At 56.7% G+C, this 23852-nt stretch overlaps 3 protein-coding genes across 3 annotated transcripts; 2 read left to right on the top strand and 1 right to left on the bottom strand.

Moving 5' to 3' along the window:
- Window positions 1–68: 68 nt before the first annotated feature.
- On the bottom strand, window positions 69–4399 carry BESB_081480 (DNA-directed RNA polymerase II RPB3; the record flags this gene model as incomplete). Its single annotated transcript, XM_029366498.1, has 10 exons — window positions 69–269; window positions 608–704; window positions 1260–1299; window positions 1579–1634; window positions 1936–2057; window positions 2453–2518; window positions 2774–2980; window positions 3263–3317; window positions 3713–3798; window positions 3989–4399. The coding sequence occupies 10 exons, from the start codon at window positions 4397–4399 to the stop codon at window positions 69–71; spliced, it is 1341 nt and encodes a 446-aa protein (XP_029216958.1).
- Window positions 4400–6256: 1857 nt separating this feature from the next.
- Window positions 6257–11352, top strand: BESB_081470 (putative 26s proteasome regulatory complex subunit; the record flags this gene model as incomplete). Its single annotated transcript, XM_029366497.1, has 11 exons — window positions 6257–6342; window positions 6715–6777; window positions 7414–7496; window positions 7832–7899; window positions 8279–8416; window positions 8926–9071; window positions 9226–9317; window positions 9673–9903; window positions 10248–10416; window positions 10965–11085; window positions 11299–11352. 11 exons carry the CDS (start codon window positions 6257–6259, stop codon window positions 11350–11352), a joined length of 1251 nt encoding a protein of 416 aa, XP_029216957.1.
- Window positions 11353–13600: 2248 nt separating this feature from the next.
- On the top strand, window positions 13601–22382 carry BESB_081460 (uncharacterized protein; the record flags this gene model as incomplete). Its single annotated transcript, XM_029366496.1, has 12 exons — window positions 13601–13876; window positions 14292–14454; window positions 14769–15113; window positions 15682–16040; window positions 16458–16685; window positions 17383–17574; window positions 17917–18441; window positions 18712–19871; window positions 20406–20829; window positions 21073–21292; window positions 21651–21937; window positions 22089–22382. The coding sequence occupies 12 exons, from the start codon at window positions 13601–13603 to the stop codon at window positions 22380–22382; spliced, it is 4473 nt and encodes a 1490-aa protein (XP_029216956.1).
- Window positions 22383–23852: the final 1470 nt, after the last annotated feature.

The raw sequence follows: 23852 nt of genomic DNA, 5'->3' as shown, positions 1-23852 counted from the left end.
CAGCCCAGGGCTCGCCCTCCGCAGCGCCGCGCGCGCGACTCTGGCGATTTTTTCCATCTTTTCCGCTTTTAGTCCAAGTCGAGACGCACCGCGCCCGCTCCTGCAGCTGGGCGCTCTGCGCCGTTCGAGTCGCCCGGCGCGGCGGCGCGCACATGGCCAGTCGTGCGCGCGTTAGCCTGCGCGACGAGGCGCTCCAGCGAGGCGACTTTGTTCAGAAGAATGTCAAACGCCATCTCCACGATTTGCTCGGCAGGCATCACGCCCGTGGACTGCGTGCAACGAAGAAGGCACCGACGCCGCGGGTGAATCTCGCCCGCGATAAAACGAAAGAAGCGAGCCGCACACACCCCACAAGCGCCAAGAGACGCCGCGCAACCGAAGCAACAGATACACACTCGAGGCACAGATCCACAACCTCACTGCCTACACATATGCACGCAGGCAAACATATATTTACACATACACGTATACATACGCATATGTCTACGTACATCTGTGCGTCTCAGCGGATCGGTTGACTCGCGGTGGCGTATGGAGAGTTCTGGGAGCAGCCGTTCTCTCAGAAACTCTGAATCCGAGCAGAGAAGAGAGAATAAACTCCACTCACCTCGACAGTGAAATAGAACTTCCGCTCGTTCGGCTCGACTCGAACCAACTTCCGGTAGCCGAGATCTTGCGCTTTTATCTTGCACTGGTCGCAATAGCTGAAAAAAGAAAAAACAGCGTTATGGCGTTCGAAAGGTGCACACGCACGTGAATAGAACGCAGTCACCGAGGTACATATAAATATAATGAATATGTTATATATATGCCATATAAAGCCACAGACAGATAGATACATAGGTGCAACAGGGTGCTACGGTTTCCTCTATGCGAGCATGAGCTCGTTCGTTCATGACTCAACAAAGCAGTCTTTCTCCTCGTCGTGTGCAGATGAATATAAAGAGAAGACTTTTTTCGCGGCGTGGCTGGCGATGCGCCGCAGTTATTCACTCAGAGGAACTCTGGTAGGCGGTGAAGAAGATTTCTGCGTCTACGCAGATGCGCATCGTGCCCCCGATAAGAAAACGACCGGCGCGTTCACTGGCGTGTGCGCACGTGTGTCGCGACAGAACGCGCAGAAGACAGCAGCACAGACACACTCGTCTGTTTGCGTATGTCTCGAGAGTCAAAGAGAAATTCTCTCTTAATCAGATAGAGAGATTCTTTCTTAATTTCGTGCTTGGGCGTGTACATGGATTGATCCACGGGGGCCTTACATGCAGTTCATTTTATTCTCGACGCGTAGAATGCCGTTGCCTGCAAAAAAAAGCAGGAGAGACTCCGCACAGACTAACCATTCAAGCGATGAAAAAGAATGCGACGTCCTCACATAAAAGAGACAAACGCGTCTGCGGAGCGGACAAAAAGAGAGACAAAAGCGAGAGAACGGCCAGGCGGCAGACACGGAAGGTCCCAGCGGGCGACTAACAGAAGAAAACGGCGAATAGCAGAAGCGAATGCAGCAGAAGTGTGGGGTTCGCGGAGAGAAAAAAGAAAGAAAAAGGCAAATGCCTAAAGAATCCGAAAAAGCCGTACCGCCTGTGGCAGTGTCGTCGGTGAAAGAGTAGACCTCTCGCGGGCACGACGCCGCTCTGTTAAAAAAAAAAAAAAAACTGATCCATCCGTTTCGACCGCCAAGAAGCATCTCTTTTTGCGTCTTCTTCACTTTTTTTCCTGTTCGCAAAGCGTTTCGTGAACCCTCCCCGACCCCTCCCGCTCCCCGTCCCTCTCTCCCTCTTTCCTTCTCTGCGACGGCCGCGCGACCTATCGCCTCTACTCGTTGGCGCTGAAACCTTGCGCAAGGCAGCTGCGCATTCTCTCTCTCTGCTATCGCGTGCGTTTTCAGTTGCCTTCCCCGCCTCTGTTCCCCAGAGGCGCTCGCGAGGTCCTCACATCTGCCTCTTGACCTCCGCCGGGGCGCGGGCGAGGAGCTCTTCTTGGAAAGCGATCTCCGGTTCGAACTTGTACGAGGCTGTCGCGACTGGCGACCACTTCGCATGCAGCTTCCCGATTCCCTAAAAAAGGAACGAAAGCGGAGTCGAGGAGCGACAGAATCAACACTTTTGGCTGTCTTCAGCAGTCCACTGGGGTGGGGCTGCTCCGATCATAGAGAACTTGGCTGTCTGTGTGTCGTAACCGCAGTCATCTTCAGCATTCGAGCCCGCGAGAGTATCTGTTGCATATTTTAGACGTTAACCTTCCGGCTGAACTTTGACTTGGCAAACCAGCCTGGAATCATAAAAGCACTGTGTATTGTGAACGGAGTGACTGAGCAACGAACGCGCCCCCGGCTGTGTGAAGAGGAGTAACGCATGCAGTGAAGGAAAGCAAATCTTGCGAAGGCGAGACCAGCGCCTTGCGCCTTTAAAAGAGGAAATTTCGCAACACACAATTTGCGCTCGCTTCTCACCTTGATCGCCGTCATGCGCATGTTGACGCTCTGATTTCGCCTCAGCTTCACGATGGGAATCCCGTCCTGAAAAAGAGAGAAAGAAAGCAGGGGCGCCCCGCCACGCTCCAGTCCCCTCTGCAAGTCTCGGGCCTCGGTGATTCCCAAAAACCTCAAAATATACGTAAATAAATATAGGTGCACATGTGTATATACATGCGTGTATATGTATATGTATATATATATATATATATATATATGTAGATGCACAGAACTGGTCACCTGCATAGCTGCAAGTCCAGAATTACATATAAATAAATACATATAAAGGCGGCGCCTCACGAGTTCCTTTTGCTGCATTTCTCGCAGCAGAGGGACTGGCATCGGGCAGCCCAGGTCGAGGAAGCCTCCGCCCGCGAGCGCCGGGCCGTGGCTCGCGTGATCGGCTGTGATGTCTCGGTGCGTGACCAGCAGCGAGTCGTTCTGGCACACCACGTCGAGAGCATACTGCACGCTACAGCGCGGGCAGTGATCTGCGCAGTCGCAGTCCTGCAGAGGAAAAATCGAAAAAAACTGCCCCAAATTTCCAAAATATCAAACAGACGGCGCGCCAGACACACGCCCATCGAGAGCCGCAGAGACAACTGGCGCAGGCCGCCCGAAAGACGAGCGCGCAGGCCAGCGACGAGACCGAACCAGGAACCCCAAACTCCAGAGAAAAGCATGCGAAACCCATATCAGAGGAAAGGGAGAGAAGAGAAACGAGGCTGCGGGGGATGAGGCTGAGGCAGGAAACGCTCAAAAAAAAGGAAAAAAGGCGTCCCTTCGTACCTCGCGGTTGACGAACTCCGCCACCCGCGTGCTGTCTATCGGGAGCAGCCCCAGCCTGCGCTTCGACGAAAAACAAAAACGAAAAAAAAAAATAAGAGCAAAAAACAGGCACGAGCAGATAGCGTGCAAAAGCTGCGCACTGCAGACCGCCAGAGGCGCGCAAGGTGAGTGGACAAGTAGAAGCAGAAACGCAGAAAAAAGAAAAACGTCATGAAAACCATACACCCGTACGTAGCAATATTTAGCTTCTTCTACGGAACACGACAGCTTTCGGGACATTTTTCCATTTTTCTAGAAATAAAACACATACCCTCGAACCCGCGCAGACTGACTCCGTCTGCGCGTCCTCCGCGGCGAGAGCCGAGAAACGAGGGCGCGGCGCGAGCACAGAAACGACTTCACGGCTGCCGGCGACCGGAAAAGGGGGAAGAAGACACGAAAAAAACTGACCTGTGGGAGAGATATTCGTCGTGCAGGACGCTGGTATTCTCGTACACTGTCACGAGGTCAATAGCCAGGGTTGGGACCTCGGCGATCTGCAGAAAAGCGGAAAAAAAAAGGAAAAAAGAGGATCTTGCAAAGTCCACAGGAGGCGGTAGAGGCAGCCGCCGATCGCCGAGTCCTGAACGCCCCGATCGCATCGCTCGAGTTTTTTCGTGCTTACGCCATCCGGCTGCGTCTCTCAAGTTGTCGCTGCGGCTTGGAGTGTGGTGTTGGACTGCTCACCATGACTCTTCTCAGTGCGTTCGCGATCGAGACGTCGCAGTTTTCTAGAATGAATTTCACTCTCTGCGGCGAGACTTCCTTCACGACGATGCTGGGCTCGGAGGCGAGGGGCCCGACGGCGCCCGCACCGAGGCCCGCGAAGGCCGGGAACGCGGTCGGTTGGGATCCAGAGACGGGCCCGAAGGCGTCTCTGTCGAAGCGGCTCGCCTCGCCGCCCGCGGCCGCCAACGACGCGCCCAACGAGGCCCCGCCGGCGTGGGCCCCAGCGTCCTCTGGCGCCAATTTCGACAACTCCGCGGCGGCTGCCTGCGAGCGGTCGGCGGGGAAGGAGCCGAGAGGCGCGCGGCCGTCGCTGCCTAGGACTTGACTGTCCCCCGGCGCAGGGACAGGCTGAGAGAAGAAGCTGTCCATCCTCAGAACGAAAACGAAAGAGGCGGAAAACGAAAGAAAAGAGGCGAGGAGACACGACACGCAAGAAAAGACCCGAAGAGAGCCGGGCTAGAGGCGACGCGAGAGGCCGCGAAGACTGGAGGGAACGAGGAGACGCGCCGAGCGAGAGAGAGACACCGACCAGAGAGGCGTGGGGGAAAGCGAAGGACTTTCGTTGCAAATCGACGTCTTCACACTTCTGCTGCTGCTCTCTGTTCAAGTCAAACGAATCTTCCGTCCCGGCCGTCCAGCGAGTCCTGCCTCTGCGCGTGAGTGAGGAAGAGGGAGTGGGAGGCGACGGGCTCGCAAAAGCGAGTCGCCGCTGAACGATGGGGTCGGGCCCTTTGACCTGTACAGACTGAGAGAGATTGAGATACAGATTGACAGAGACAGAGAAAGAAACCACAGAGACAACGAGACAGACTGTAGAGACTTTACGGGGAGGGACTCATACCGCACATCCTGCGGTGTATACGTCCTGCTGCGCGGAGAGGACTTCAAGACAGGCCCCACGCGCGGTTAAACGGCGGAAGACGATGCGTTAGAAGAAAACGATGCCGGGAAACGTTGTGACGCTTGTGTTTGCACAGAAGAAACGAAAGAGAGGAGACACGGAGACTCGGAAACAACGGTAGAGAAGCGTATATACACTAGAGATCCTTCGCGGGGCCGCGGGCGACTCGGCAAGAGGAACGGCCGCAGTAGAGAAGGCAAAGGGACAGTAAGCGGAAACAAAACAAGGCGCCGGGTCTGTGGAGAGGAGAAGAAGAAAAGAAGCTCGACAACGGAGTTCAAGTTAGGAAGAGGAGAATCGGGAAGAACCGAGAGCGAGCATCGAGAAGACCCGAGAGACATCCCACAAAGGAGCGAAATCCTCGATTTGCTCCCTCGGTTTTTCTTCAGTTTTGCCAAGATTGTGCGACGCAGATGCATCTCTCTGCTGGATCGAGAGAGAGGGAGAGAGAGGCAAGCAGAAGGCGTTTTCACGGCAGAGACGGCCAAAGAAACTCGCGCAGGTCGTTTACGCGCCGCATTCGAGTCGAAAAATCGTCGCGGTGCATGCCTCCACGTTGACTCTCTCCTCTCTCTCGTCGTCCGCTCGGTCTTTCGCTCTCCAAGCTGCGAAAGGCCGATCTGCGCCCCTCCTTTTTAGATACATTCTTCTCCTTTCTTCTCCCGAACGAAATCTAAATCGCCTCCAGCACATGTGTGCGGCTTTTCTTTCCTCTGCGAGCGTGCTCGAGTCGCGAAAAGACTTCTTCTCGCGCCTGTGGTGGTCGGCAGCGACCGCTGAGTCGGGTGTACGTACACTGTGCAATAATCGCCTTGGTCGCTCGGCGTGAAGGCAAGAGAGCGCCGAAACGTGTGTATTCGAAAAAGACATTCAGTTAACAAGAGAGCGCTTTGCCGCTTTTGTCTCCAGTTTCCTCTTCCGCTCGAACTTCCACCAGGCGGCGCTGGCTGTCTCTTCTCCTCTGCCCTCTTCATCTCTGTCTTGTGCGCTGCGACGGCGGAGTACGTTCGCCCTTCTTTTCTCTTTTTCCTCTTTTCTCCCGTTTTTCGAACTTTTCCCACAAGCACTTGAGTTAGCTGTACCCAACAGAACGCCCATATCAGTCCTGCATCCTCCGTCGCGTCCGCCGCAGCCGGCGTTTTCTCTTCACTGCGCTTCCTTCTTCTGCTTCTTTTCGGCAGAAAAAGGGGCGTCAATTGCCGCTGTGTCCTCTCTCCTCTCGCCTCGTCTTTTTTTTACGTTATCCGCTTCCGTCGCTGTCTTTTAATTCCGCGGCTCTTGTTCCCTCCCCCAGTCTCGCTCCCGCACGCCCGCGTCTGAAGAAAATGGCACCCTCAGAGAAGGCTGCTGAGGCTCCGGCGACGAGCGGCGGCCAGACCGCTCAGGCAGACGTTCCCAGGGAACAGGAAAGGTACCTTCCCTTCGACAGTCTTCTTCCTTTCAAAAATTGCGACAGATGCCTTCGCTGCCTCTTCGTCTTGAGGGCGGGGACCGCGCTCTCGGGGTCGTCAGGGATGTCTGATTGGCGCGCCTTACTTTTCTCGTTTTTTGGAGATTTCTCTCCGCTCCAGTCTCCCAAGAGAAAGAGCAGCCTCTGTCTCCGCTATGCGTGCGCAGGCTTGGTCTGCGCGGCGTGTAACGCTGCCGTCGTCTTGCGTCTCCTCGGCGAGTCCTCGGCTTTCTGGCGTGTGCGTTCCCTGCTGGGCGGTTTGTCCTGCGCCTGACTGGTTTCGCTCTTTCTCAACATAAAGGCGCCCTCTCGACTTTTTGTTTTTGTTTTCAGTGTGGCCGCCGAGCATGTGATGTCTCAAGAGGACATCCCGGTCTGCGAAGTCGCGCAGCTGCTGTAAGTCCGTCTTCTCTCTGCGTTTCGGGGTCTTCATTCGCATCCTTCCTTCAACGAATGTTTCCTCCATGCCAGAGCGCTTGTTTTCTGTGACTTTTTCTTACGGCCTCGACGAGTCCTCAATCCTCCTTGCTTGTCGCTATTATCGAACTGAGGTTTTCTCGCCCTTCTTCGGTCGATTTGTGTTTTTCCCTGTCTCCTCCGTCTGTGCTGACGCGCTGGGGACTAGCGCACGCTTTCCTCGTGGTGCCTTGCCGGTCGCATTAGAGCGGCGCGTCGGCATCCTCAATGCAGAGAAATGTGTGTGTACCTGCACTCAAACTCTTATATGTGTCTATCGATATCTCTGTAGCTATATCTATCTAGAGATGTATATGTGCATATATGTATGTGTATAGGCAGGAATTTTCAGATGTCGCGGGTGCGTTTTGCCGCGTTCTTGTGCGAGGATGCGTAAATCGCTGATTTGTGCGACGCCAGTCAGTATTTTAGCTGGATGCCGCAGGCGTACGGCGAGCATCCACAGTTGACAGTACCTGCGATGCATGACGCAGTATGGATTATTTGCTGTGTATTCGACGCCCGCGGCCCGGCGTTTCTCATTTCTGTAAATTTATTTTTTCTCCGCTCCGATAGCCACAAGCTGCGCCTTCCAGAGCACCCGGACGAGCCCCACGCGCAGGACAAGGCGCGCCTCATGGAGCTCATCACGAAATATGGTAAATGATTATTCTGGTAGCTCCATATTGAGACTCGCTCTCTCACCCCTTCTCTGAAGAAGGGCCTCTTCTCTAGCGTGTTTTCGCCTCTGGCGTGGCTCGCGTTTGTCCGCTAGCTTGTTTCCTCTTTTCTCGCTCCTTCACCTTGCCCCGCTCGATTGCTCTTCTTCGCCGCTGTCTCGGTGTTTTCTGAACCGTCTAGCGCCTCCTCCCTCGACGCATTCGCGATTCCCTTGTGTAGAAAAAAGCTTGTTTTAAGAGGGAGAGGCATGGGCGGGCCTGGCAAACCTCACGTGAGACCCCGATTTTTTCAATATTTCTTTCTCTTTTTTCAGACATGCTTCCGGTCTACCAGAAAGTGTGCGAGGAGTTCAGCTGGCCCGTCGACCAGGCTCTCGTTCAGGTGTGGTTGCGGTGCATTTTTTCTTCCTTTTCTGCGATGAGATTTTCTTTCCCGTGCAGGCGGAACCCAGCTCACACCTCTCGCCCTGTTTTCTTTTCAGTTTCTTTTCGGCCACTCAGATGTCTGTGTCTTTTTCTCGTTTCCTGGCTCAGGCGAAGCGGCGATTGACGCTCTATCTACCGCGTGGAGTTCTCGTTTTCCGAGCCGTATTATTGTTCTCTTTTTCGCATCGCATCTTGCCCTCTCTTTCTGTGTGATCTGACGTGTTTGTATATCGTGGAGGCCTCTGCGGCGTGCGCTCGCCGCCAGCTTTTTCTCTCGCTCTCTCTCTTCTTTCCTGTCTTCTTTACACGGCTGCGGTGTGGGTTTTTCTCTGCAGACTATGGAGGTCAAGCACAAGGCAGAACTGGAGGGTTTCGAGGCGCGACTCGAAGAAGCGAAGGAGAAATACGGAGACGTCGAGGTTCGTGAGGCGCTCCTCAGTCGCGCGAATTTCTACTGCCGAATTGGAGACTTGGTAAGCGACAAAGGATACAGTGCGAAAGAGCAGAGAGGAGCGAAGAGAATATATATGTAACGCCGTTCATGGAAAACAAAACAGCCTCCCGTGACTGTATGAAGCGGACGCTCGTGGAGCGACGAGTTTCGAAATGAAGAAAAAAGAAGACGAGAGGGGGGGGGGGGCAAATGAGGCGCGCGAGGAGGAAGGGGAGGGAGATTTCTGCAAGGAGAGAAGACTGTTCCTGTTTCCTCTTTCTACTCTGGTCTCTCGCCGCCGTTTCGATCTGCTTTTTTTTCTGTCTGCCTTCGCCCTGGCTCACGGAGTCGCTCGGCGTCCGCCCTTTTCTCGGCGTCGCGCGTGCGTTTCTTTTTTCTCAGTTTCCCCGCCTCCTCCATCGGGTTTCGGGTTTGTAATTCGAGCGAGGCCAGTGCTTTGAACGCGGGTCATCTTATAGTTCACATGTCTCGAGATATGTGTAACTTCAGCTATAGTTATTTAACTACTGCTTGGACCGCTCTCTTCAGAAACAAGCCGTCGCCGCCTACGAAGTCGCGTACCAGAAGACTGTCGGCGCAGGAGGGAAGATCGACATCACGCTGACGCTCGTCCGCCTCGGATTTGTCTTCTCTGACAATGAAATGGTTAAGAAGTACCTCGCGCAGGCGGAAGAGTAAGCACAGAGATGAAGCAGCTTGGCGAAGAGAAAAGAGCCAACTCATCGTGAAGAGAAGAAGCAGCTTGGCGAAGAGGAAAGAGCCAACACGTTGTGAAGAGAAGATCCGAGTTTTTGTGGGTGTCTCTGTTCGACTTTTGCATGCGTGCAGAGAGCTGGAAAAGGGAGGCGACTGGGAGCGAAGAAACAAAATGAAAGTGTACAAGGGCCTCCACCAGGTCATGTGCCGCCAGTTCAAAGAAGGTGGGCGGATGTGCCGCGGTCTTCATCCGCTCCAGGGCCTGATTCTTTCCTCAACCACCGCGCGTTATTTTTCGCACGATCATCGCGACTTCGTTGCGGCTGTCGGGTCGATATTTTTTTATTTTATGCTCCCCGCGTCGCGTTTTTCGCTCGTCCTGCAGCCGGCAGAGTAGAGCTGCTTTCGAGACTGGGGGGGGAGGGGTGGGTGCAAAGCAAATAAACTTGAAAGTCTTTTTGCAAAAAGTGCTTTAGGCACCCTGCCACGTAGAGGATTGTAACTTGATTACTGCGTAATTTTTTGAAAAGTTTAAAAAATGTATTCAAGTATTTTTCTGTGGCTGTGCGTCTCACCCAGCTGCACAGTTGTTTCTCGGCGTCCTGGCGACCTTCCCGACTACTGCGCTGCTCTCTTTCGAAAAATTCATCTTTTACGCAACTCTCCTCGGCTTGCTCTGCGAAGACCGCCGTGTGATTCGCGAGCAGCTTCTGAGCGCGCCGCCAGTCCTCGAGGGCGCCGACGAGGAGCTGAAAAACTTCCTTCGCGGCTTCTTTTACGGCCGATACCGCGACTTCATGACTCTTCTGTGTAAGGCAACGCGACGGGCACGCACAGCAAAAGCTGGAAAGCCGAGCTCGCCGTCGCCATTCCTCGCATGCGCTCCTCCATATCCATTTGTCGATCTATGTATCGTTCTATCTCTCTATTTGTACATATACTTACATCTTTCAGAGAGGTGGCCGTACACATACATATATATACATATATAGACTGATGTATATATACGCACTGTATATATGCATATATATGAAGATGAAGGAGTGTGTACGTGTGAGGCAAATCCGCTGGCATGTGTCTATGGATATGTGTGGGGTTGTTTTGCGGTGATGCGGCTTCAGGAGTGCGTATTGAGTGTGCTTTTGTTTTTTCAGGTCCCATCGCTCGTCGGGTTCAGCGCGACTTCTATCTCGGCCGGCATTATCTCTTCTTCATTCGCGCGGTGCGGCTGAGGGCCTACGCGCAGTTCCTCGAGCCCTACCGCTCGGTGACGATCGACAACATGGCGTCTGCCTTCGGAGTCTCTCCCTCCTTCATCGAAGCGTACGCCAAAAAAAAGGATACAGACTCCATGCCTGCAGCACACATCCGCGCAGCTTCACAGACTCTGACGATATCCATAAATATAGATGTTTATGTATATATATATATATATATATCTTGGCACCGATTTGTATATGTGCATGTATACGTATACATCTGTATATTTATGTGTGTGAATGGGTGTCTCTCTGTCGAGGCACGGAGGAGCGGCGACGGCGCGGATGGCGGTCTGTGGAGCTCTTGACGCGTGTGGAGCTGCATAGGGTGCCTAAAGCCTCCGCTCCGTCGCATGCATTGCGTCCAGATTTATGTTTCTTTGATGTCGAGGCCGCACGTGCGTGTCTGCTGCGACGCTCGAGACGCGACGGGGGGCAGCGGGCCGCGAGGCAGGAGGGGAGAAGAGCGGAGTCGCGAGAAGAGCGGCGGTTCAGTAGAGTGCAGAAGCGTTGGTTTCTTGGCTGCGTTGGCGACTGTTTTCTTTGAGCGACCTCGTCTAGGCGCCAGCAACTGCGGAAGCGTAGCGCTGTGCCTCGTCTTTCGTTTCTCAGCGAAGTTGGCAGCTTCATTTCTTCAGGAAAGCTCAGCTGTCGCATCGACCGCGTGAACGGCGTCGTTGAGTCCAACCGGCCGGACGAGCGGAGTCGCTCGTACCTGAGGATCCTCAAGCAGGTGAGTGTTTTTTGATTTCGCATTTAGGGCCTGGAGGTCTCTTGCCCAGGCGCGCGGCGCGCGCGTCTTTCTCCGCCAGTCTTCAGACGTCTGCAGGCGACGCGCGCTGAAGGGGATCGCGGCCTTCTCGCGCGCCTCCGTTTGGCTGCTCGCCGCGAGCTGCATCTCGTCTTGCTCCTGCGTGCGTGAACTGGTCTCTGCGCTGTCCTGCAGGGCGACAACCTCCTCAACCGCATTCAGAAGCTCTCGCGCGTCATCGCGATGTAGAAGAAGACAAGGCGACGGAAGCGGCGGGCGACGTGGGTGCGGGCTTCGTCGTCTGCACAGACACCATTGGCTCCGCGCAAGTTCCTCTTCGCGGCGGACAAGAAGCAGAGACGAGAGAACGCAGAGCCGGGGGGCTAGACGGGCGAGAGCGAAGCGGACAACTCGCAGAGGCATGTGCGATCCGTCGGATCGGAGTTGAGGCGCCAGGCGACAGGGACGCGAGGGAAGGCGACAGCTGCGAAGAGAAAAACGGGAGCGAGAAGCGCGCGCGTTCTGCGAAAAAGGGAGAACGTGGTCAACTCTGTCGTGTTGCTTTCTGAGTCAGTGTCTCTGCGGTGCTGAGTCACCGCCACTCGCTGTATGTGCACCCCCACGACCCGCTTTCCAATCCGCTTCAGTGAAGGCTGACGCCGCGACAAGACACTGAACAACCTTTTCATGTAGTTCATCCGCATCTTGCTTTCTTTTCCGAGTTCCTCTGCTTTTTCGGAGCACGGGGACGCAGCCCCGAAACTCTTCTCTCTCGGCGCGAGGCGCGCACTGCCCCTCGTCAAACCGCCGGCGGCTCGCCGCGCTCGCGCGCCTGACTCCTTTCGCTTCTCTTCACCTCCTTTTTGCGCGCGAGACGCAGCGCTCGACGCCGAGAACCAGGTTTCAGTAGCAGATGAGGATAACTACATGAGAGAAAGCGGGCACCACAGTTGCTGCGCCGGCGAGACTGAGTCCACAGAGACTTTTGCGACAGATAGATCTTCGCATGCTCAGGCATATCTATATCTATACGTTGCTAACAACCACCATATATATATTTAAAGTGCGACTGTTGAATATATAAATATGTCTATTGGTGTATATGTTTATGTAGGTGTGTGTGTGTGGGAGCCTGGCTGAGGGGAGAGCTCTGGACTCGAGGTTCCGCTGGGTGATGGACTACGGACGAGGCGCGAGGGTGCTGCACAGTTCTCTTCGAGACGCTTCAGGCTCCGGGACAGATCCTTCCACTTTGGCAGATGATATATATGTACACTGCATATGCGTAGAGATATCGATATATCACATACACTTATTGCATACAGATATATCCACAGCATACAGCTCGGCTGCACTCGAGCCGCGAGGGCGCGCGGCATGCAGCCCCGAGGAGACGAGGCGCTCTACTCATTCAGATCTGTGGGTTTTTACGGCTCCTGCAGCCTGCATCTAGGCTGGATGCCCTCAAGGGCAAAGATTTCTGCATAAACACGCAAATACAGAGGATTATTTGCAGGACGTGTGCAACTATCTGGTGGCTGTGTGCGGAAGGGGCCTGCACACAAGGCACTGGGCGAAGACTTCCACGGGTTTGCCCCCGTCGTGTTTTTCTGTCTGTGAATTGCCTTGCTTGCGTTTTGCAGCGCGCTGCAGGCACACGTGTTTTTCTTTTCAGTCATGAAACTTGAGAGAGTATGCAGCGGCCGCGCGTCATGTCTTCCCTCGGAGCGCGATCCGCCGACCGGAGACAAGTCTGGGGTCGAGAGTCACTCACGTATGCAGCCCAGCGAACAGTCGCAATCCCCGCGCGTTTCTTCTTCGAAAAGAGCCCGACTTTTCGTTATGAGGGCGGTTTTCCTTTCTTTCACGCTTCGGTTCGCTTCACTCTCGTTTTTCTTGTTGACCGTGTCGCTTCCGTGCTTGTGGAAAGGAGCCACACGCGGAAAACGAAGAACGCGTTGCGTGGGCAGACTGCATCTTGCCTCGTGTTCCGCGGTGTATGTACACTCGGGCAGCGGTTTCTTCTGCCTCGAAAGTTACACAGCAGTTTTTCTCGCGGACGCCGAAAAAGAGAGGCAGTCTCCGCTCTTTTTGTGCGTGCGCCTTTTACAGTCGGAGAGCTTTTTCTTGGGAATTGGAGGCTCTCTCTTCGCCTCGCGCTGCGGAGTCGCGCAGGAGACAGACCGGCGTAGCCGCCGCCCCGAACCTGCCACCGGCGCCCCTGCGAGGGTCAGAGGGCTGTCTGCTCTGTCGTCCCGTTCGTCTGCCTCTCAACGTCTGTCTGCAACTCTCTTTTCGCGTGCACATTCTTCTGTCTCCGTCGGTCGAGCCCTGTCTCTCTTTGGGCTCCTTCACTCGCCGCGCGCCGGTGCTGCTGTGTCGCTCGTCTCGAGCTCTCGTCTCTGCGGCGAGTTGCCGCGTTGTCTTCACGTTCATTTTGTCCTCTGCCGTCCGCCCCACCACTTGCTGCTGCGTTTCCTCTCCCTCAAGAGCTGCGATGGCCGCTCAGAACGGCCGCGCGCCGCCGCGGCGTGCCTCTAGCGCCCTTCATCGCGGCTTCCTCTCGCGCCTTCTGTCGTTTACGTTCCTCGCTTTGTTTCTTCTCGGCATTTTTGCTCTCACTCGCCTCTCCCCCGCCTCGGCGGAAGAGGCCGAAGTGGAGGTCTGCGAGGGTAGAATCGTCGGAGAAAACGGGCGTTCACTTGCAGACTTCGACTTGAGTGACGTAGTCGTCGCCCTCGTCACCGACGACGGCGCAGTCAAGGAGCAAGAGGTGGGACGTGGAAAAAATGCTGCAATAGCTGCCCTCCGCCCATCCCTGTGTGCTCCCTCGAGTCCAAAGGCGCGCGCGAAAAACATATTCAGTATACACTGCACAGCATATACTCAGCCACATATACATATTTATATATATTTCTGTAATTTTTTGCATATTTATTCATATATTTACATATAGTCTCACGGCCCTAGGGGTGTGTGTGGATAGGTTTGTGCGAAGAGGTACGGGGAGGTGAGTGGAGCGCGTAGTCTGCGCGTCTTTCGCGTGTGTGTCTGAAAGCAATGGTGTGCGGCGTTTGAGGAGAGACGCAGAGAGGTGTTTTTTCTTTTCCTGGCTTTGCTGAAGGGCGCAAAAACTGTGATAATCGAAAACAACCGGGCGCGTGTCTGGTTGCTTCGGGTCTGTGCAGCACTGCTCGCCGACGGGCTACTACTTGATTCGCGTCGACACGCTCGCGGGGCGCCGCGCGTTTTCTCTGCGCGTTTCGGGACCGCCTGGCTGGAGCTTCGCGCCGGCCTCCGTCCGCGTCCCTGAAGGCACCTGCCGGCAAGACGTGAACTTCGTCTTCACAGGTGATTCACAGACTAATACCCATACAAATATTGGATGTGCATTCATTGTCATGTATATTTTCTCGTATATCCTTGTATATTTTTTTGTGTAAATCTATATTTGTGTACATGTTTATGTAGGGGATGAGATACAGAGACGGGCGGGGAGGGTGTCTCTTTCTTGGAGACAGGGCGTGCGCGTGGACCGCTGCGGTTTGCGCTCGAAACCCAACGCGTGTCGCAGTCCCCATGCATATGCATTCAAATACGTCTGTGTACGTATAGATATGTATTCACATGTACACGCACGTACATGCTTTGGCAGCTGCCTTCAGGTTTCACGCTTTCGGGTCGCGTGGCGACTGCGGGAAGCGCGCGGGGGCCAGCGGGGCTTCTGGTGACGCTGGCGCAGGCGGACGGCGCGCTGGAGAGCGAGACTGACGAGGCAGGCCGCTTCCAGTTCGCCGAGGTCCTCCCCGGACTCGCGGCGCTGCGAGTCGCGCTGCCTGGCGCGACTCCGGCGGCTAGCGCCGCGCGCTTCGAGGGCGGCGGGGAGCTTCTCGTGGACGTCAGCGCCCAGGGCCGCGCAACCGTCCGCGGCGGCGCGAACTCCGGCGCCGAGGAGATCGTCTTCCGCATGAAGGGCTACGAAGTGCGAGGGCGCGTGCTTGACTCCGAAGGTAAGCCGCCGAAACGAAAAGGGCGGACGATCTGGACGCGAGAGAACGCGCGCGAGACCCTGCCGAGCGAGGAACTGGAGAGAGAGAGGAGGCGGAGGGAAGCAAGGAAGAGGCGGAGCAGGAGAGGCTGGCCTCCGAGAAGACGGGAGTCCCGACAGGGGGCGGGGCGGGAAGGGAGGAGGTATGGAGGAGGTCTCTAGGAGATGCGGGCTGCACAGGCAACCGCTCGCGAAGGGTTGAGGTTTTTCCTGGGCAGGACGACGCTCCTCTTAGTCTCAATTCTCGCTGAGAAAAAGACCCCTTCACCTGAAATTGCCTGAAATCGTTTTCACGTCGTGACTTGCATCCGCGTGGGTATATGCGCTGCCGGGAGAGTGCGTGTGTGTCGAGCGGTGCGATCAGAAGGCCGCTCTCGCTCTCAGGACCTGCGCGGAGGGGTATGCGACTTGCAGCGCAGACGCCACGTATTCTGTCTCTGTCGATGCGTGAGGAGGTGCCTTCTGGGCGTCTGTGCGCTGCGGCTCGTGCATCGTCCGCGTTTTTCTTCTACATTTGCTTCATTTTTTAGGCCGGCCCCTTCTTCTTCCGGTGGTCGTCGAGCTGCTCCCCGACCCGGCTTCCTGCACGTCGCCGCTTCCGCCCAACTGCGGCGGGTCGCCGCTGCCCGCCCCGCTGCGCGCCGTGGTGGACTCCAGCCAGCGCGTCGCGGGCGTCTCCTGCTTCGCCGTCGCGGCGCCTGGCGACGGAGAATTCGTCTTCCCCACCGTGCCTATGTGTGCGTACGTCGTGCGGCCTGCGGGACGCCTGCCCGCTGCGCAGAGCGGAGAAGACGCCGAGGAAAGAATCGTCTCCTTCGCCCCAGACGCGCAGCGCGTGACGACGGCGGCGGCGGATGCCCACGGGAGTGTGCGTGTGCCCGCCTTCGAGGTAGGATAGCCCAAAAGTGCTCCGAGCCGCAGTGTTCGCCGCTCTCGCAGTCTGCGGTGCAGTTGCATCACGTAGGCACGCGTGGGGACGTCGCCTCTTGCGCGTCGCCTTGTGCGGCGGTCCACAGGAAGCAAGATGGAGAGAAGTGTCTACGCGTGAGTATGTCTCCAGGCAGAGGCCATGCTTCTGCGTGCTGCATTGAAAGTTCCAAATCTACAAGTGTGCGCAGGAGTGAAGGGAGGTTGAGGGGGGGGGGGGGGGGGGGGGGGGGGGGGGGGGGGGGGGGGGGGGGGGGGGGGGGGGGGGGAGAAGGAGATGCAGCTGAAGCAAACAGGCGGCTGCCTCGCGGGGGGCGAGTGTCGAGTTGTGTGGTTGATATATATATATATAATATTCACATGTGCGTAATCTCGTCAGCTCGCGGCTTTCTCGCTCACGGGGCGCGTGGTGTCGCGCGGCGCGGACGGTCAGCTGCGCGGCGTGCCCGACGCCTGGGTTGAGTTTCGGCGCGGCGGCCTGACGGCGGCGCATGTGCAAGCCGACGGCGAGGGCAAATTCACGTTTGTCAGCTTCCCCGCCAAGGGGCAGAACGACCTTGCCTTCACCGCCTCCAAGGAGCACTTCGGATTCACTACTGTCTTCGTCGTAAGCGCCAGCCTCCCGAAGTCACGTATCCACATACGTACATGCATATACATATATATGTATATATATTTATGTACAACTATCTATACAGGCATGCATGCATATGTATGTACGTATATGTATACAAATATATAGATATTTTGTGTACCGATGAAGCCCTGTGTGTTCCTGTGTGAGTCGGGAGGCAGGGGAGTGAGCCTGAGGTGATAGAGTGATGATGCAGAGCTCTCATGGCCCCCTACAAAGCCTCACGAATGTATGGATTGCGGCGACCTCGGTGGTGCGGCGGGGCGCAAGAGAGCGCATGCGCGTTAGGTTCGTTCAGGCAGGTGCACTCATCCACGTATACACATAGGCATATACATATATACATACATATAGAACTGCGTACATATATGTATATAAACTTCCTAAACATGTATATATATTTATATCCGTACGTACATACGGCTGTCTGGGAGAGGCCGGGGGCGCGGGGGATTCAGGGAAAGGCGCGTGGCTCGCGACTGAGGCAGCGGTGCCCGTGCGCCCGTATCAGTGTACCCATAGGCATGTATATATATATATATATATATATATATATATATATATATATATATATATATGTAGAAGACCCAAACGATGAGGATTTTGAGGCGCGATGAGAGTTAGCGCTCAGCGCTGCGTGGGGAAGTGTGTTTTCTCGGCGTGTCTGCAGGGTTCGCTCTCCTGGGGGACGCGCCACGACCTCGTGCCGATCGAAGTGTCGAGTGTAGACCTATGCGGGATTGTTGAGCCTGCGTCGCCAGACGCGCGGCGCGGTGGCCTCACCGTCTTCATCGAGCCCGCCGCGTACGACGCAGCGCGAGAGTCCGACGACCGGCCCAAGACCGCAGTCAGCGACGATGCAGTGAGAGCTACCGCGAGGCGATGAGCAGGAGGCAACAAAGCAGAAGGGACTCAAAGGAAAACACAGGAAGACGTGCATGGTTATGCCGTGGGTTTGCGGGTCAATTCGATCGGATCGCTCTGCACAGATGCATATACTTATGTTGATCTACTTATATTTATGCATGTGGTTGTCTCGAGTCATTCGTCGACTGAGAGCGGCTCCTGATGTCACGTTCTGTGGGAGGCTCTCTATTGTGCTTGCTGGTTCCAGTTTGATTCCCCCTCACTTTCTTGTTTTTGTTTCGGCCGATGAGCCGCGCGACAAGGGTGTCTCTGCGTTGCTTTTTCCCTCGTTTTTCAGGGCAAGTTCTGCGTGCGCGTGCGGCCCCACCGGAAGTACGTCGCCTCGCTGTTTTTCCCTGCGGAGGGGAGGCAGGCGTCGCGGAAGTTCGAGCGCGCGCTGGCGGTTGGCGGCGAGCCAGTCTTCGACGTGCTGCTGAAGGAGCAACGCTACGCGGTCGTTGGCGCAGTCGCCTGTCTGGAGCCGTGCCCGCAGGGGCTGAAGATCCGAGCGGCGCGCGCCTCGCACGCGGCGGTAGCCCGTGCAGAGGCTGAGCAGAGCGCCGCAGAGGAGAAAAAGGACAAGGCGGTTTCGCTGGCAGCTGCGCGCGACGAGGAAGAGGAGGACGCGCTGCGCGAGGCGCTCGTCACGGTCGCGGAGGCCAAGCGCGGGAAAAGCACCAACGAACTGACCTTCGAGCTGACTGGACTCCCAGGCGGCTTTTACACGCTCGAGATCCTCGAGGCCAACGAAGAGCCGCAGCTCGACACCCCCGCAGAGAAGCGCGAGACGCGCACCCTCTGCTGGCGTAAGAAGCGACAACTGGTACGCACGCCGAGAGAGCAAGAGAGAGTGGGAGAGGGAGCAAGAGATACCGTTCTTCTCGGGCTGTGTGGCGGTTGAGCAACGCTAAAAGTAAACTCTAAACCGTCTACGCACGTGTGCGTGGAGCGCAGACTCGATGCATATACCTAAATGTATTTATTCATTTTTGTGTTTTTGCAATTTTTTCAGCTGCGCTTTTCGCCAGCATATTTTTGCGCATCGTGGGTCGATAGAATGGGCTTACTGCGGCGTGGCAATGCGTGTGCTCAGGTCAGCTTTTCTCCGGCTTCGCCCTCGTCAGACGCGCCGCCGCCGGTCGTGGTCACCTTCGCGCAGACGGGCTACAGAGTTTATGGATCGTCGAATTTCCCCGTTGCCGCGGAGCTCGTCTCGTCTGCCTCTCAGGCGGCTCCTGCGGCGGTCGCGCTTCCCGCAGGCCCGTTCGCGCTCTGCGTTGCGCAGCTGCGCGCGAACTACTCGCTGCGTCCGGCGTCGTCGCGTCTGCGTCTCTCGACAGTGCCGGACTCGTTCTCTGCCGCGCAGGCGCTTGCGGAGGACAGCTCGGCGCGGCGCAGGGAGTTCCTCCGCGTGCGCGTGACTGAGCGCGAAGTCCAGGTTCAGGTCGCGCTCGCGGGGCTGGTTGACGCGGCGTCATCGCCGTTTGGGAAAGAGGCGAGCAAGGCCCTCGCGTTCGCCGTCGACGTCGACTCCGCGGGGGCGGGGGCGCCTCTGCGGGCGGAGAAGGCGGAGGCGGCGGAGCGCGACAGCAAGAAAGCGACGCGCGTCCCCTGCGCCTTCGCGGCCTTCACGCGGTCTGCAGCCGCGCCGCTGGCGGAGGCGCTCGCCGCCGCCGCGCTGGTCACGCGCGACGACGAGGACGTGGCGCTGTTCAGCTGTCGGTTTTGGCTGTCGGTGGGCGCCGAGGAGATGCCTGTGGGCGGCGCCAGCCGCCAGCGCGAGGCCGGGGCGCGCCTGCGGCTCGCGCTGGCGGCGCCGCCTGCGCTGGTCGCAGAGGGCCTCCGCGTGCTGGCAGACGGGCAGATGACGCCGCCGATGGAGGCACTTTCGCGCGCGTTGGGCGACGACACGCTCACCCTCGGGGCCTTCTTCGCCGAGCGCCAGTGCGTGCTGAAGGGCCGCGTGGAGCCGCCGGTGGAGGGCGCCACGGTCTCCTTCCTGGCCCCCGCGCCCAGCGAGGGGGCAGAAGACCCCTCGCGGGTCGCGCCCGACGCGCAGACCGACGCCCGCGGGCGCTTCGTCTCCGCCGCGATCCCCTGCAGGCGAGGCGCGTGGGTCCCGAAGGCCGCCGAGGGCGAAGCCACGCACATCTGGAGCTTGGATGCCGTCCGAGTCGAGGCGAGCCGCTCGGACTACGACTTTGTGAGACGGGAGGCCCGCGACGGCGCGGACATCGTCTTCAAAGCCATCAAGTAAGCGGAAAAAACATCTTCCAGGTCCGGAAACAACCGCGGGACAAGCGCGAAGGTCCTTCTGTCTGTGCGCACGCGCGCATCTACTATGATAGAGAATTAGTCTCATTTACATATGTATATATGTATATGCATATATATACATATATATGTATACGTATATATAGGTATGTGTATGTGTGTGTATGTATGTGTGTGCTTGGATTGCGGACCTGTATGGATGTATGTGGCGTTGCATGGGGGACGAAAGGGAGAAGGCGTGTCAGAGTTTGAGACATGTTTTTCGAGAATCGAGGTAAACAGGCCTCTTCGTTTTCGTTTTGTCTTCCGACGCGGACTCGCGGTGAGCTGCATCTGTGTCGCGGGACTTTTTCTAGTGCTTGTCGTGGCGCCGATCTGTGTCTGTCTGTGGCTTCTCGCATCTCTCTTTGGGCCTCGAGTTTCTGTTCCTCCTGTGTTTTCTTTTTTACTCCTCGGAACGCGTGTCGCGGTGTAGCGTCCGCGGCTGCCTTCTTCTCTTGGCGTGGGCTTCAGGCTGGCTAGTGTGACGGCGAGCGTCTCCCTCGCGTCTTCGGGGGCGGGTCTGAAGAACGTGTTGATTTCGCTCTCTCCGCTTCGAGACGCAGCGGTGCGCCCTACGCGGCAGCTGACGAACGAGCGGGGCGAGGCGGTTTTTCTGCCGGTTCGCGAGGCCGCGGATCGCCGTGGGGCCCTCGGGAAGGATCACGAGAAGCGCGTCGTCGGCGACGGCCTCTTCCTCGTGAGGCCGCTGCTCAAGGGCTTCCAGTTCGTCCCGCCCGTCCTCGAGGTCGCGATCGAGAGCGGGAACCCCGAGAAGAAACACATCCGTCTCGAATTCAAAGCAACAAAAATCCTCTACGACTGCGCAGGGCGCGTCCGCGCCCTTGCGGCGCAACTCCACGAACTCGCACGCGGTCGCGCGTCCCTCGTCGTCCGCGTAAGCCTTCGCTTCCAGTCTCCAGGGGGAGCAAGGCGGGAGAGGGGAGAATCGGTGCGCTTTCCTCGCGTCTACGACTTCAACGCGTCCATTCTCTTTTCTCTGTGACGCGCTCGTCCGCCGGTCCTCGAGGCTCGCGCCGCGTCGGCGTCGCTGTCTGGCTCTGCTTTCTCTCTCTCCTTTCTCCCTGCCTTTCTTTTGGCTGTTCAGTCGCCTGATTTCGGATTTTCTTGCGCGTTTCAGGCCGCGGGCGTCTCCGACTCGGGCGCGACGCACGTGGAGGAGACGCAGGTGGACGAGGACGGGGTTTTTCTTCTCCGCGGGCTGCGCCCCAAGGTCGCGTACGAGGTGTCTGTACACCCCAGCGGCGGCGAGCGAGGCGCCTTCGATCTCCGCTCCGCGTGGGAGCGAGTCAGCCCCGAGAGCCGCCAGGTCCTCCGGGATACTGTGCAGGACGTGACAGGTGCAGAAAGGAATCAACGAAAACTAAAAAGAAAGGCTCGAGAGAAAATGGAGAAGGAAGGGGAAGGGGGGGTGGAGGAGGGGCGACAGAGAGGAGACGTCGCTTCCGTGAGTTTGGTCTTCCTCTAGTGTTCACGCTTGTCTATCTTTCAGCGAATCCATGCAAATGAACCCTTTCGCGCGCGCGGACTCGGCGTCTTTGCAGCGCTTCCTCCTTCGCTGCCTCTCGCTGACGTCGTCTGCTTTGAGGATTTACCCTTTCGATCTGAGCTCTTCTGGTTTTTTTCTTTCGTTTCTGTTTTCTGCTCGCGTTTCCACGAGCGCTCGTCCGCGTGTGCTGTGCGTTGTGCGTCGCGCAGATCTCGACTTTTTCGTTTTTGCTGCGCGGCGAGGTCTCTCGCTCGTTGTCTCCCTGCCTACCTCTCTATCTTCTTCGCCTCCGCTGACACTCCACCTCACTCGCGAGGCGGCCGCTGGCGCACCTCGCGAGAAGACGCGCGTCGCTCACCTGGGCTCGCTGCGCTTCGCTGAGTTTTCCGATCTCGCAGAAGGCAACTTCCTCATTGCCGTCTCGCTCTCGCGCACACCCAGACCCCAAGAAGGCGAGGCGAACTGGGAAGTAGAAGAGACGCCTGAGGAAGACGAGGTAAGCAAGAGAACGCCCTGGGGGGAGTCGCATCTCCTGTGCCTATTCCACGCCGGTGCGCAGTCCGCGAAGTCTGCCTCTTGCGCTCTGTTCCTTCGCCGAGTCGCGCTCAACTCGTTTTCTTTCTTTTCCGCTGTGCGCTGCGATTCAGATCTTCTACCGGCAGCGCGTCTCGGTGTCGCCTGCGAGTGCGCGCGGCGACGCTCGGGTGTACGTACAGCTGCCGCGCGCGCTGGAAAAGGCGTTGCAGCTCGGAGGGTCGCTGGCGAGCGAGGGGCGGAGAAAGCGCGAAAAGGGTTTCTTCGCGTCGTTCCTCGGCTCGTTCCTCTTCTACGGCGTCATACTCGCCCTCGCAGGCGGCGCCTTCTTCGCGAGGCGCCAGCTGCTTTCGTTGGTTGGCTCTGGGGCGGCGGACGGCAAGAAGAGGGAGAAAAAGAGCGAATAGATCCGCATACAGACGCGGAAGACGCGAACGATTTGTGTGAAACAACGAGACGACGCGCCAGACGCGGAGTCTTCAGACACATACACCTAGGGTTTCGTGGATCTCTTGTCTTCTCCACCTCGAGGTCTTGCATACAGATGTATATATACGTATGTGTATCTGTGCATGTATATATGTGTCTATATATGTATGCATGTGTATATATATATGCATGTGTATACATGTATGGGCAGGAGTGGCCGCCGTAGGTATATACTCGTGAGAGTGCTGCAATACGTGTGCGAGTGTGCTGCGACTGTGTGAAGGCCTTTCGCGTTTCGGTGTCATTTCGTCTGCCCCGCGCGCCTCTGCCCTCTGTGCAGACGCTCCGCGGTTTCAGGCCGCTCTGCGTTCAGCGGGCGCCGTTTCGAGAAAGGCAAAAAATGCTCGAGGCTTCCGTGCCTGGCTCTGCGTGGACGCCCTTCGCTGCGCAGCGCCGCTTCTCTCTAGGCGAGCACGTCAATGCAGATGCGCATACGTCAATGTATGTTTGTATGCATGTCCATTATTATTTCTTGTAGTACTCGGGGAGGCGGCACCTGCATGGTCGGTTCTACGTCGCTGTGGTATACGTGTGTTTTGAAGGCCCGAACTGGTTCAGTTCGTCGATGCTTAACCGGGAAGTTAGCGCCCAAAATATATTCGCGATAGTGTCAACTTGATGCACAAATGGGCACCCTCAATCCTTCTACGATTTGCACCTATTTGGGTCCTCCGTTTAAGTTAGGGAGTCCTTTGAGAATCTTTACGAATTGTCAATCACCGCACGCATCGATTCGCTGGGGCACAGCGGAGCAGCAATACCGCGCCGCGCACAAGCAGGTAGCCTGGACACGACTAGCGAGCTCTTCTGTTTCCGTTTCTCTCGCACCACGGCTAAAGCAATCCGGAGAAAATCGTGGTTACGCTTCAAGTGGAAAAAGCGCGGGAAAAGCGTTTCCTCTCGTCCTGCTAACGATCGCGGGAAGCCCCGAACCCTTGTCTCGAAGATTCGACAGCCCATGAGTTGCAGTCTTTGTGTGTATATGCACGTGTGTAGTGAAGTATTCTCGATTGGTCGCAGGACGCAGCGGCGGCAAGCAGAACATTACCTGCAATCACACGCTCGCGTGCGCAAAAAACTATACATACAAAAACGTGTACTTTTATAGGAATGCATATTTGTCTGTGTATGTTTGTAGTGCGTACGGGTATGCCGGTATCGGCAATGCGAAAGTTCTTCAATCCGCTCCCGCATCGCGCAGCTCTTTTCAGCGCAGAAACCGAAAAAAAAATCCAAGACCTTCCGCGGGTCTGCCGCCTGGCAAGCGGGTGAAACCGAGTCTTGAAAATGTCGCAGCGAGGCAGGTTTGACAGTTGCAGACATGACTCATACATGGATATATCCATAAAAATAGATACATGCAGGCGACGCTACGCGAGTGGCTTGTA

The sequence above is a fragment of the Besnoitia besnoiti genome, chromosome VIII, assembly GCF_002563875.1.
Source record: "Besnoitia besnoiti strain Bb-Ger1 chromosome VIII, whole genome shotgun sequence".
NCBI classification, from domain to species: domain Eukaryota; phylum Apicomplexa; class Conoidasida; order Eucoccidiorida; family Sarcocystidae; genus Besnoitia; species Besnoitia besnoiti.
Note: the sequence above shows the minus strand (reverse complement) of the source record. Positions and strands in the feature narration are given on the sequence as shown.